This window comes from Aythya fuligula, chromosome 9 (assembly GCF_009819795.1).
Source record: "Aythya fuligula isolate bAytFul2 chromosome 9, bAytFul2.pri, whole genome shotgun sequence".
NCBI classification, from domain to species: domain Eukaryota; kingdom Metazoa; phylum Chordata; class Aves; order Anseriformes; family Anatidae; genus Aythya; species Aythya fuligula.
The window spans coordinates 9,962,383-9,977,339 of NC_045567.1; the positions used below are offsets into that span (position 1 = coordinate 9,962,383).

The window sequence follows — 14,957 nt, forward strand, 5'->3', positions numbered from 1 at the left end:
GCTTATGAAAACCATGAACCTTTCTCATTTCAGTTAGAAGCTAGTTGTTAATTCTAATCCAACTTCATTTAGGGGAAAAAAAAAATCCATTACATCTGTTGAAGTGTTTTTCAGGTAGGAGGTGTTGGTAGGTCTGAAGCTTTTCTCACAGCCAACGGAGGTGAAAGTAGCTGGAGCCATAATAGAGACTGACTCTCCTAGCCAAACTCACTGCCACATGCCTGTTTCGAAGCCAAGGCTTTAAGCTGTGGGACCTTCTGCTCTCTCAGTGTTTGCTACTTAATGCTGGAATTGTGCTGCCTGGAGGGAAGGGGCCAGCAGATAAAAAAAAAAAAAATGTTTTTGCAACTGCCAGCCATCTTTTCAGCTTCTGGGCTTAGTAGATACATGTGTAAGCTCCTCAAATACTTCTGTAAGGCATTGAAAAAAACTTCAGAAACCTGAACTCTCCTCAGTATTTCTTTCCTCAGTCCACTGGAAGGAGTTTGCTGGAAAGGAACAGTTTGGCTTTTAGTAATATATTAAAAAAAATCATCTTTTAAAGCAGTTAAAAGCTGTTACAAACTTGACTTAGTATGCACAGAATCATTAACTGTTGGAAGCATCTTCATACTGAAAAGACTGTGGAATTTTTAGTACCTGTTATAGAACTGAAATTTTAAAAAGGCATTGATGCTTTTTAGGACATCACAAATACTAATCCTGTCTTTCCGTGAGAAAAATATTTCATAGAATCATAGAATCATAGAATATCCTGAGTTGGAAGGGACCCTTAAGGATCATCAAGTCCAACTCTCGACACCGCACAGGTCTACCCAAAAGTTCAGACCATGTGCCTAAGTTCACAGTCCAATCTCTTCTTAAATTCAGACAGGCTCGGTGCAGTGACCACTTCCCTGGGGAGCCTGTTCCAGTGTGCAACCACCCTCTCTGTGAAGAACCCCCTCCTGACGTCCAGCCTAAATTTCCCCTGCCTCAGCTTAACCCCGTTCCCGCGGGTCCTGTCACTAGTGTTAATGGAGAAAAGGTCTCCTGCCTCTTGACAACCCCTTACGAGGAAGTTGTAGACTGCGATGAGGTCTCCCCTCAGCCTCCTCTTCTCCAGAAGAGGAGGCTGATTTATTACTCTTTTTCGTTTTTAAAAATTGGGCTACTAGTTCATTTGATAACGGAACAAATTTCAAGGCATTTTTACGAGTGAAGTAAGATTTATAGGTATTTAAACAGATACTTTTGAACTGAGATATGTACATGTTGGGTTGTACATCTGTCATGCTGTGATGTCACCTTTTGCTGTATTCCCAGGCACAGTTTTCTGTTTTGTTTTGTTTCCTAGCATATCCACAGTATTTTTTTCATTGTAATAGGCTAGTTTCTTATTGCACCAACCTGACTCTTGAAAACAAAAGATACTATCTGAGAGCTGCTCCTGTTTTTCTCCTCAAAATGCGTTATGCATTTTACATACACTTCACTGATTTGTTTGGTATTTCCAATATGCTCAGATTCTGTGTTTCCTCTGTTACAGATAGTTGTTCAGGCACTGCAGTGTTCGCATTACTCTATTCTCTGGCAGCTGGTAAAAATCACTGAAGGCTCCCCTTCCAAAGTAAGTAGATTATACAAACTTTGCTGAAGAAACACAGCTTAACCTAAAAAGACATAAGACCTGATTCTTTTTAACTCCACCAAGTACAGTCATTTCATGCCCTTGTGAAGCTGATACAAAGTTTGTGTTTTGACTTACTCACTACTTTAAGATCTGTTTAATATCATGCATATGTCTCAGTAAGCCAAACAAACAGTAGAGGCTTGTCTCCATCAGGATTTGATACTAGCTGATTTTTATATTTTCATTGCTGAAGATACTTAATGCACTTTATTGTGAGTTTGCTGTTTGCATGAATAAGTTGACAATGCTTGCCTAACAGTTGCAGGCAATGCTACTGATTTGTACACCACAGATAGCTTAGTATTTTTGTGCATTTAGCTTGTTTACCTTTTACATACGTCTTTCATATTGCTAAATATAAATGTAGACTTACTATCAGGTGACAATACTAATAAAAAGCAAGTGTATGCAAGTGTCATGCACTAAGGACAATGTTGCATGTAACTTGATCATTATACTTAGCTTTTCCAGGGCCTTTCCTTTGCAATTTCTCAGTGAGAGGCCAATACCTGGTCTTTTAGGACTTCTTCAGAAGTAATACATCACATTAAAGTTGTATGAAAACTGTAATAGTAAGTGTACTTCTCCATCAGCTTCAAGTGCTATCCTAAAGTACTAATAAAATCAGTGTTTTATGTACTTAAAATGATAATTCTATTGTAATTTTTTTCAGTGTTGACATTGACATTTAAAAGCTACTAGAAAATAATTACTGTTACTACTTATTCTGAATTTTGGAGGTGTTTTCTCAATCTCTTTGACATGGTAGTAGTATTTAGTATCACATTTTGTTAGAAATGGCTCAATCTTCAAAACAGGATTAGGCAGACAGGACTGTTCTTTGCTGACACGAATTGTTAAAACATTCCTAACACATTTCAATTCCTTATACCTGGAAAGACTGGATATATCCCGTTTGGTTTAAATGAATTCAGAATCTCATCACAATAAAGCATCTCAAGTCCTCCTAGCTAGCAGCATTGTTTTCCTTAGGGAGAAATTTCACTTTGACAGAAGGAGATAAATAACTAAAACAAAATTCAGGAGGCCATATAACACATTAGCCTGTAAGTCCATAAAACCAACACAGCAAAGCCTGTTCTAATGGTTCCCTAGTAAAGAAAACTGGACTGCTGGTTATCTGTACTGGGTGCAGGGAGGTAAGAACTTTGAGCACTTTGGTCGACCATTCAAGCCTAGGTGCTGTCTTCAACAGCTTTATTAAATTCCTTCCCAAGTGCTCTGATTGTTGGGGATTTGCTAGGTGACTTACCCCCTCCTGAAGATTCCCAGCAACTATGTCCTCCTGCTTTCTGGGCCTTTGAGCAGTGGATGCTATCTTGCCCTGGTCTGCTTGTTGCCCAGAGCATTCAGTGAGATTATCATCTCCCTTCACTGCATTTTTCCATTTTTTTTAAATAAATACAGTGAAATGGTGCAGTATAATATTGATAATGCAGAGTGATAACCAGTACCAATACTGGAAAAAAGGTTTTGTGTTTTCTTGTCTCTAAATTTTAGCAAAAGAAGCATACTTAACATAAAATGCATATAGTAGCCAATGTATATGTCATCTGTCTGCACAAGACCTGGTCAAGAGCTTTGCATTTTGGTTTCCAAGTATTAATGTGGTCTGTTGTTTGCAATGTCGACAGGGTGGTCCAGTTAAACTGAACAAGAAAAGGCTCTTTACTTTGGTGAATGGGTTTTTCTTGCAGACAAGCTCGGTGCAGTTGTATATTTTTTCCTACTTTCAAAATAGGATACATTTATGTGATACATTGTTTTATGAAATGGATGAAAAACAGCTTTGACCTTCTAGTACTATTCATGCATTCTGTTCTGACTCATATTAGTCATTCTGTGGATCATAGGAATTTAAAAGACTATGAAAGTTCTGTGGTGAACAACCATCTGAAGTACAAGTCAATTATGTTTCTGGAATCCCCAGTGAAAATCATAATCACTCTAAGCTAGAGAGCTCTTATTACTTTAATGTTTGGGTTTTCACCCCACACCTACAAAAGTAATCAATGTTTTGCATCCTTAGTTCTACAGAGCACTCCATTAATGTCCTTCAGCTCTTCCTACCTGGCCAGGAGCCACAGCTTTGCCCACATGTGTTTGTCCTATGTGTTCTTATATGAAACTTTTAATTTTAATTTGGTGACTGTGTAAATGAATCCAGAGTGCAGTGTATCAATCCTTTAATCTGTTAGATCATTTTACCCATGGTTGTTTGCCATGATTTAGGCTTGCTTATAAGTTAGCAGGCATTAAATGGAATCAATCACTTCAGAAGTAAGATGTATGGGAAGACAAAATCATTAACGGGGAGCATATCAGAATGAAGAATGGTGTATTTCATTAGCATATTGAAGTTATGCAGGCTCTTAAATGAACATTTCTGACACGTAATATGTAGATCCATCTACCTTTTTAGTGGTCCTTTGCTGTAGCTGTAGCTTTTCTATACATCTAAGGACATATGGAGGTGATGCTTTGTAGACTGAAGTAGTATCTTTAATAGACCAATGAATATAGCTGTAAAAAAATATAGGATTTTGGGCACATAAGCCCTTGAGGTTTAAAATAACAGAAGATTTCAATACAAAATATAAGGTGAGAATAATTTTATGGTTTCCATTTAGATACAGACCAGGTAAGCTGTCTGTAAAAGAAAAGGAGAAAGTTGTTCGTACCTATAGGAAGGTGGGAGCAAGAGAATTGGAGGTGATAAGTTACCAGGTGGGAAATAGGAGCTGGATAGTGGGAAGGGAAGGGAAGGGAAGGGACAGATGAAAAGGCTAACGGGGAGAAAATAATTTATAATAGGCTGTAAAACTAATCTGTCCAAGTCTTTGTTTGTCTTGTATCTAGTAAATTTATGAATTGTGTTCCAAGGCTCGTGTTTAGAAGGTGATTTTTTAGATTTCCCTTGAGCATCCAGGCTGAGAGGTCAGAGATGGAGGGATTGATTTGTAAGAAATGTTCATCCACTACCAGCTGGGTCATACTCACAAATGGTAGTTGCTTGTTGCTCTTTCAAAGTGAGTTCTTTGAGCAAAATTCAAAATTGCTTAATAATTTTGTAAATAATTTGGTTCTGGGGTAAGGTCATACATGAAAACTAGGGATATACATCTGGGAACAGAATCTTTTAAGAATGAAGTTATTCTTTATCTGGTGTTTAGAAGGCTCTTCCAGAAATACAGCCTCTCTCACAAAAGGATTGCCCTTGTTTGGAAGCTGTCTGTTTACATCACCATGGTGGGCATTATGCCCAAGCCCAGGATGCATTTATTGCTTTCTGAGGGACACTTTATATTACAGCTGTTGGGCATGTCTTGAATTCTGGCTGACTACATGAGGCTAGGGGTGCTGGTCTGTAGGCTTAATATGTGTGGCAGGGAAAAGCTGTTAGACTCTTGCTGAAATCAAATCAGAGTCAAGACAGCTTACTGATTTATTAAAGACACGTAATTGACCTGCAAGCAGTGAAATACATCTCCAGGATCAGTATCAGCAATACAGCAGGTAAACCACGATATTTGACACTTCAGAAATGCTAAATTAACATACACACATTTTGAAGTACCCTGCTGGTAACTATTCACAAGTGACTCTAATCCCCTCCCCAACATACACAATTCAGAGTTACACACACATTTAATTACATATGTACACCTCCGCTCCCACAGGATGTGGGAAGTATATGTCCACTGCCCTTCTTTAGGGAGCAGGAGATCCCCTACTTACACACGGCTGCTCTTGGACATGAGGGTGCTCCAGCTTCATGTGTATCCACGCCACTTCCTCCAGTCCGCAAATCCATATGCCAGTGCAAAGCACTCTACAGAGTCATCTGGACACCCTTGAGGTGTGCGTTCTCACGTGTTGTGCCCCGGACTGGCAGTCCTTCAACAGGATGCAGGCTACTTAGGGCTTGCAGCAAGGAGGATGCCCCACGAGGCCTAGGGAACGGTGGCAGCGCTGCGTGTCTGGCGTGGTTTCACTGCCCCGCCACTCCACCCCAAGGGGGCTCCTTGCTCACAAATTTTCATGACTCATAATTCTTTTCAAAGTGATTTCTGCTTTTCTCAAAGGCTTCTTGGTAATCTGGTTACTGTTCAATCTGGTCATTTTAAGCAGCTTCATTGTTAAGTTTCCTTTTAGCATTATCGGTTTTTAGGCAAACACCCGCTCAGAGCGCTTGGTGGTGGCTGTTGCGTCCACACACACACTGTTGCACTCATGTTCTCATCATATCAGCTGTTGGCATTCAGGCTTGTTACCAAGAGGATGCTCTGCAGATTTCCCCACACTGTAATACAGTTTGCAGACTGCAAGTTTGATCATAATACTTAAGAGAGTGATATAGCACAGAATATTTTAAGGACATTTTAATGGAAGGGTTGTAATTACTGATTATTTGAAGTAGTAAGAAAGTCCAAATTCTCTGCCAAATAAGATTCCACCAGTTAACCTAAATACATCACAGAGTTGAGACAGAGTTATTTCAAAACTCTTTTTTAAGGTGTGCTGTGGAAAAAAAATGGCATCCTGTAGTGTCATCTTGGTGTCTAAAATCTGAAAGGAAACATTGGCGGGTAAGGATGACATGTTTATGCCTGGAAGTATCCCTACTCTGGTGCTCTAATCGTTGGCCTTGCCTCTTGTAAGTGTTCAGAAGAGGCTGAGGCCAGGACCGTGGCTGTCGGTGAGCAGAGCAGGGCTCTTCGTGGTAACCTGCACATTGCTGGGGGGAGGTGATTTATATTGTGCCATTTGTGGGACCGGTCTGTTGTAGCCTAAAGAAAAAGCTTTCTTCAAATTAAAAGGGGCTTGAAGGTAGTTTCTAAGGAAACTGATGATCTCCCAGTGAGAGTTCTCTTGTCTGTAGATCATGGGGAACAAGTCCAGTGTTCTGAGCTAGAAGACAGGTATTAGATTATACAGTTTTTTTTTTTCCATCTAGATCTATGCATGCATGCAATAAACCAGGTGCCTGGGACCATTGTACAATGCACTGTACATGTACATAATGAAACGGAAATACCTGTAGAAGAATAGAGTCCTGAATCTTAGAACAGTAAGAAAAAGGATGAATAGAGCAGGCATTCATAGCCAAGAAATAGGCAAAACAGTTCTGAACGAGCAGCAGCCAGACTAGCCAAATGCATAGCTGTTACTAACTGATTAGTAGGCAGAGGAATTAGTGGAGAGGAATTAAAGGATTTCAGGAACAACGTAGTGACTTGGTGACTTCATATTTATATTGGCACAATGAAAGAAAGCACAAAATGCTGAAGGGAAGAAAAGAGTCACAAGATGCAAAAGGTTGTGCTCCCCAGTAGCGTTGAGAGCTAAGGGTTCTTGAACATTGTAATGTCTCTCAAAGAACTGGAGTTGCAAGAAGAAGGAAGTGAATACTCAATACAAATAGTTTAGAGGAAAGGCAATGGTAAAATATGAAGAAACGCCACTAGCAAAAGTACAGCATTTCTAAATAGCTTCAATGGAAAAAAAAAAAAACAACTTCAGTTTAAAGCTAGAAAATAATTGCAAAATTTTAGGTAAGTCTTGTGAGCACAGTTGTTCCATTACAGTTGGTGGCAAAAACAGTTTAAGTCCTTGCTTTTAGTGGCTCGTTCTTGTTCCATGTACTAGTTAAATTTTATATAATCTGTACAGTTCTGGAAAGGATTATTTTTATCCTGTAATCCAGTTCACAGTGTGACCCTGTGGCTTTAGCCTAGCAACCTAGAGGACAGTAAATTTTTTATACAATTTTTTTTTTTTTTTGCTGAAGCCCACATACCATGTAATCACACCTCAAGAACCTTGGCTGTGTGCCTTAGAGTGGTGAAAGACTTGAAAATCTAATTCATTTTTTTCCTTACCATTTTCTTAAACAAACAAACAAGCAAGCAAAAAAGAAAAAAAAAAATCATTACCACTCTGTAGTAGTCTGGAGACTTCTCCAAATTTAGCAAAGTTCCAGATGGCCCTGTTGCACTGTTCAGGGGGGCTTTCTTTTGCTGTTTCTGACTTTCCAAATTGAATGTTTGTCATGCCAGCAAGCAAGAGGATAATAAATAGCATGTACCTAGGTGTTATTCAGCTGTTGACAGAAAGAAAAATGGGAGACATGCAATTTTTAACCTTTATCTAGGATTTTTTTGTAGGTTTTAGTTTCTCTTTTGAATTCATTAGCATCTAAATGGAAGATAATTATGATGAAAAGTAATTTCTATAGATAGAAAGAAATTGAAGTGATTGTAATACCAATGCTTAAAGGTATAAATCATATGATTATGTAACATAGCAAACATGTAAGCCTAGCATCAGTCCTAGGTAGAATACTTGGAATGGCTGATAGAAAACAGTACAAGGCTGAAGGACACAAAGAACATGGCCAACAAATGAGACTGGAAGGAACAAGGAAATTTGTTCTTGAGAAGATCGCATTTTTGACTGATAAAAACACTATTTTGAAATAGGAATTTCTGTGGACATTAGTATCACATTGCATTTCAGGTTAATATGTGTATTTAATGTAATTTATATTCAGTAGCTCCAAACTTGTTAATATATTAGTTAAAAGTTGAAATTGGGAAATCATCACACAATGCAACAGCTTCTGATACGTTCCAAGAGGAATCCGTTTGCAGCTATAAAGTGATCATTATTTTTAACAATTATGAGGGAAGGTAAAGCAAAACTTTTTAAAATGTGGATCAATTGATAAACAAATTACAATTAAATAAGCAAAGAGGCATTTTAATGCAGCCAAATAGAAGACATATCTGGAAACAAGAATGCTGATCAGTGCAAAGTTGTGACTTAGAAGAGAGCAGAGCTACCTAACATGTCACGTAATTGTGGTGTAATGCAGTTGCAGAAATGGATCCTTGCCTTTATTAACAGAGAAAAATGATTAGGAGTAAGAAGGCAATATAACTTATAGATCTTCAGAGTCCAGATTAGAAAACCACGCTTAAGTCTATTGAAAATTACAAGAGGTTCAGAGATTTAGGAACATACTGATTGCTTCAGTGCACTTGCAGACCTGTCTTCTGTTGTGAATCAGTACAGAAAAAGCATATGGGCCACAAAAAGGCTTTCAGTAAACAAATAATAACAAGATCTTACGATAGGATGCAATACAAGAAATTAACGCTAGAAATGAGCTGTATGGATTGAGCATCCATCATAATCGAAAATTGGTGCATATGCACTATGTAGATTCTTCAGATTTAGGTTAGATGTTGTTCTGTAGGGCACACTGTCTTCCATCAGAAAGCTGATACAGGTAGGTACCATGGAGGGAATGTCAGCAGCAGTGGTATGCCAGCAGCCTCAGTGCGAATTAATGGCTGTGATGAACCCTCCTCTTTATGAGATCTCTGATGGTGAAACCTGGGAAGTGAAAGATCTTCAAAGCAACGATTGCAGGTGAATGTAAGCAATGCAGCCGGACAGAGGCAGACAGGGTAGAAGCTGTATTTGTATCACCTGAGCAATGCAGAGTAGCAGAATCTATAAATCAGTGCTGACAAAGCTGGTCATTTTGACAAAACTTGAAGCTAACACAAAGTCCTAGTGATTTGTGGTTTGTATTTTTTTTCTCTGTGTTGAGATTGGTCCTAATGTAAACAGAGTAATTAAATAGGTGCCCAGCTATGCAGTTTTCAGTAAATTTCTTGGTTACAAGACAGAGGCTGTCGTAGCTTTTCACATAGGAGCTTTTCACAAATATTTTCTTCTGTAATTTCTTACTTCCAGGTGGCTGCTTGCTACATACTTAGGATTATGCTCCAGTATCTTATGTTTTATTTTGATTTGTTTTCACCAGTTCACTTTGTTTTCCGTAAAAAAATATGTATTCATCAGGGTATGTCATAGGTCAAAGTACCCAGCTTTCCTATTGAACCTGCCACTTCTGGTACAGCTAACATATACATGGATTGTCTCTAGATGAAGGTGATCAAACCAGGCGTTTGTTTATTTTATTTTATTTTTTTTACCTACAAATCATTCTTCCTCCAGATTTACAAACCTCCCTCCTTCTTCCTTAAGTCATTAGATTTCTGTGATATGCCCTCACATTTCCAATATCTGCACATAGTTAGGAGAATGTTTTTGTTGAACTTGAGACACCTTATTGGTGTTTTTTGTTCACATTGATTAATCTACATACAGAATTCTTTATAAACCACTATGTGTGCTGACCTTGATGTATTGAACATTTTCTTCTGAAACACTTATACTCTACATCCAAATAAAATACAGATAATTTTACCTCAGGAATGTATTGTTTTATTATTAGTATTTATTACAAGGAACTTTGAGCCATTCTTCTGAAAATTAATGACTTGTTTTACTCTGTGCTATATGAATAACATACATTTCATGGCCTCTCTCTTTGTTTTGCTAATGTATAGTATTGAATATATGAAATTATCGCCATCCTCTTATTTTGATTTTTCCTAGCAAACTTTTATTAATATTTATATATTTCCCTTTTATTCCTTATTCTAGGAGGACTTACTGGTATTGAGGAAAACTGTGAAATCCTTTCTGGCTGTCTGCCAGCAGTGTCTATCAAATGTCAACACTCCAGTAAAAGAACAGGTAAGAGAAATGTCTGTCACATGCTTTTACAAAAGTGTGAGTATTAAACTGTAGGAAAACTCAAAATGACACTTAATACACCAAACTTAAAATAAAGTCATGTGTGCCTTCTGTCTAAGTAAAACTGAACAAACACTTCATAAAATGAACTGTATTAAAATTATGTTCAAAGCACAACTAATGTCACATTCACTTTTGATATAATAGCGGATGCTTAGGCTCATGTTCAGCTGTCTGAAGGCATTTAACTGAATCACCAAAAATTAAAGTCTATTCCTTTACTTAATTACTGTATAAAAAGACAGAAACAGGCACTTTTAGAGGATGATTGAGGCCTCAAATTGGCTAAATCTTTCTCTGTGTATTTCTGGATAAGTCAAATGTCTGAATTTAGATTGGAAAAATTGAAGCCTTGATATTTATCATTATTTTGTCATCCTAATAATTCCATTAAATGTAGCAATTCATGCTAATATTGTGTCTCTTTTACCCATGGTGGCTAATGAGAGAAAACTGACATTTCTAGCAGTACACATCATACTTCTGTATGTTTTCTAGCAGGAAATCTATGTTAATTAATTTTACAAAAATACTCTGAATTACACTAAGAATGTAGTTTCACACTATGCAAAATTAGTTGCTTGACTGATAGGTATGTCGCCTTGGTAAATCAGAATAAAATATCCAGTTACACAGTGCCTTCATTATATAAAAAACAAGGGTTTTTTTTTTAGATTCTCATGAATGTAGTCATTACAACTCAGGTTGCTATGCTTCCCTGTTTGGAAAGCTGACTGAAAACATAAGTGCATACATTTCTCTGCATGTGAGTGCATGCCAAAGGTTTGTATTTATGAAATATAATTATAGTAAGGTATCCATTTTAGGGGATTCACTGTAGTTATCCAGGTATCTGTGTTAGATTTTTGGAAAGCCACACATGCACAGAGTGAGAAGCTTCTCCTATATATGTATAGAAATTGAAATAAATTAAACCCAAGGACTTGTTGAAATAATTTGTGAAGTAATTTTGTAGAGATACAATAAACAATAGCTGCTTTGTTTGCAAAGATGTTAGGAATGTTTGCTGATTTCTATCAGGTCTGTTGACATCTTCTAGTTGTCTAAAATTGCATTTCTGCGTCAGCACTTCCACGATTTTGCAAAGACTGTAACTAAGTGGCACACATGTACTTGCTTATGTTTGTGTTTTGTTTTTTTTTTAAGATAATACTTCTTAAAAGATAGTTTTATTTTTTCAAAAGATAGTTCTGCTTAGTATTTACGCTGTGTTCTGCAAGTTGATGAATATGAATATTAAAGGCTCAGAGATCTTCTTACCTTACGTATTTTTAAAGGACTCCTTTATGTCATTGTCTTACAGCAGATTTAAGTTTAGTAATTCTATTTAGTATTCTGAGTAGTTACTCTTAACATAGAATATATTTTATTAACATTGTATAATGTAAAAATAACATCTAACTTCATGAAAATACTAACGATTCTAGCATAAACTAGGTTTAATGTTGCTTCTACATCAACAAATGGTAAATGATCCTTGCCATGGTTTTGTGCTTGATGTATTTTGAAATGTTTTAATTCTCTTTCTCTCAAATCTTCTTTTAATTGGTAATTTAAACGTTTCTTAGAAGCTCCTTTTCAGTTCACAATTCTGTGAAAGCTTTCAAGACTCTGCTAGACAAAGCCATGGCCAACCAGATGTAGAGACAGCAAGAGTCCCAGTCAGAGTAGGTTGGGCTAGAGACCTTCCAACTAATTCTTCTATGAACTTTTTAATTTTCTTCCTTAAAAAGTCTCTTTCTGCAAGTGCAGGAACTGTTCCTTAATCCTTTTATTTTGCTAGATCTTTGGAGAATTCATGTTGTATTTTCTCAGTAGCTTATTTGTTTCTTAATCTATACATTCTTCTCAGAGAGAGTCAATTACATATCGAAGGAGAGAAAAGAGTGTTAAGTATTTGTTAGAAATAGAACTGAAACATTACAAATTTTCTTAGACTGAGTGAAATAGATCTGTGACTAGACATATTTACAATAGACATTTGTACATGCTGTCTTTATATTGATCAGAAAAAAAACTTTCACTGTGTAATTTGTACCCACCTGCTTTTTAGAGGTCTACATTAGTATTAGCTTGAATGTCAAATGTCAAATGCATATCAAAGGAGTTTAGAGCAGCTGAAATCATCACTGAAACCAATCCCAATATTTTTTGGATGCTGTGAAGAAAAATCCCAAATACTGGCACCTGTCTCCAAAGTCTAAATTGATCATGGTTTACAACTATTTGCATTTTGTTCTTGTGTAAGTGTAGCTCATTCAGATTTTATAACATACTCCACAAGATGAGTGAGCTGGTGTGACATTTAGAATTCACAAAGAATTCATGGTGGAGGTTTGTAAAGCAGGTTGCTACCACTCACAACTTTTCTGAGGGTTCAAAAGTATGTTTAAATAGACATTTAACTGTATTCTTCTTCACAGTTAAATAAAAACTTGATCTAAAGTCCATCTTAAACGCTAATAGGTGGGAGTTTATAAAAGCATGCATTCAGCTGTTTATAGAGGGGAATATAGGACTGAATTAAAGCCTACGCTGGATTTCATGAATCAGGCAGGGCTATTCTGCAGTCTGTGTTCATTTGAAAACCCCTTTGGCCTACCTCCTACCTGGAAATTGTGATTGATATTGCCTGGAGTGAGACTCCTGCAGGCTCCTGGGAAAGACAGCATTTCCAGCGCTAATCTTCTAGGAGTCTTTTTGCACATTTGTACTTTCAACCTTCCCCTCTTTCTCTGTTCTCAGAATCAAAGGTTAAAGATAAAGAAATGAAAATGATTAAGAAATACTTTCTGAAAGATGCTCAGGTGTTGAATGTAATGCAGATGAATACAGCTGGCTATAATGCTCCAACATAAGCCATTGGAAAGAACAATATTATTCTCATGCATGGGAGTATGCAGATAAACCCTTGAAAGAAACAGAATTATTTATAGCTACTTTTTTTCTGTTCCCAGGTAATAAGGGTATAACAGTAATGAGTAAAAATCATTAAAAATTCTGCCCTGATTGACTGTTACCTAGATTTGAAAGCCATGCAGAGTTACTTGGTTGTTTCCGCAGAGAACTGTGAGTGAAATTCTGCAAGGATTTCATTGCTTACATCTGTTTTCCTGTATTTTCAGGATCTGAGAATGACTCAGCTTGGATTTTGCCTTATAATGTTACTCTTTTTTTTTTCTCGTTTAACTTTTCTATCTGTTTAATAATAGTGGGAAAATGTCCAGAAATCAGATAAATCGTATTTTGTTTTGCACTTACTTGACTTATGCTTCTTACTCTTAATACATCTCTTTTACCTTTCAGGCTTTCATGTTGCTTTGTGATCTCTTGATGATTTTTAGTCATCAGCTGATGACTGGAGGTAGAGAAGGTCTTCAGCCTTTGGTGTTTAATCCAGACTCAGGCCTTCAGTCAGAACTTCTCAGTTTCGTGATGGACCATGTCTTCATTGACCAAGATGATGAAAACCAGAGCATGGGTATGTTTAGCCTTCATGTTTTCTACTTTTATCTTTTTTCATAACAAACACATAAGAGAGAATAAAACAGAATTTTCAGAAAAGTTTGCTCAAAAATGTTTTCAGAATTACTATTCTTTATTGGTGGGGGAGGTTTAAGTGTGAATATGAAGTATTCAATGTTATATCTGTTAAAGAAGAAACAGTAGTTACAAAGTTCACTTCATTAAAATGGGTGTTTTTAGAAGACATGGAACTGGCCTGTAAACTACATTTTATTAATCCATACAAAATTATTTACTGATCTTTTCCTTAGTATTTATTTTCAAAAATACTGAAGTCTTAGTTCAGTGACAGACTTCGTTTAGTATGGCTTCAAGGGAAAAAGTATGCCAGAAGAGTACATGGAAGAAAAATCCTTTCAAGTTTCAAAACAGAGTTACAGGACTGTGAGGTGAATCTTACCATCAAAGCTCTAGGCAAGGATAGTCTTAAGAAACTCTGGTGTTACTAAATAAATACCCACTCTGCTCCCCCCCCCCCCCCCAAAATAAATAAATAAATAAATCAAGCTCAGGATTGATTTGAAATTGTTGGAGACTGGGAGACTGCTTGGAGAAGTATTGCGTGTGCTTGCTTTATTGTTATTTCCTAGGCGTCCGTGTGTGTGTGAAAGTTTTGAGAAAAAAACTTTCTCTTTGAGAAGCAGGAGTTAAAGCATCTCTTCTTCCTCAGAAGGATGACTGGAGATTTTTGGCTTTCAGTCGGGGAGGGGTGGATTTGTCATTGACATCTGTTTTTAAATAACTCACTTCTGCTGTGTGTTACAAATGCCTAAGTGAGATACAGAGGTACCCAGCTTCTGAATCCTAAATATCTTTGGACAAGCGATGGATTCCCAGATGGTCAAAAAATATGAAACACCTGCTGAATGTGTACTGTAGTGTTCTTTTTGCAAATTTTGTGAATTTCCATTGAACTCAGTTACTTGTATGTTATGGTGGCATATAAGTGCTATTTTTGATCTGTTAAGACAGTAGTGGATAGAACTACGGTCTCAGAGAATTTACTCTTGCTCTAAAGGTCCTTTCATCCTTCTAGCTAACA

General features: G+C 37.0%; 1 protein-coding gene across 6 annotated transcripts in view; it reads left to right on the top strand.

Moving 5' to 3' along the window:
* STAG1 (stromal antigen 1) overlaps nt 1-14,957 on the top strand; it is a 177,924-nt gene that overhangs the window by 141,701 nt on the left and 21,266 nt on the right. For all 6 annotated transcript variants that reach the window (XM_032193436.1, XM_032193437.1, XM_032193432.1 and 3 more), the window contains 3 exons: nt 1,529-1,609; nt 10,217-10,309; nt 13,697-13,871. In XM_032193436.1, the coding sequence (XP_032049327.1) occupies nt 1,529-1,609; nt 10,217-10,309; nt 13,697-13,871 (349 nt within the window). The remainder of the gene's footprint in view (nt 1-1,528; nt 1,610-10,216; nt 10,310-13,696; nt 13,872-14,957) is intronic.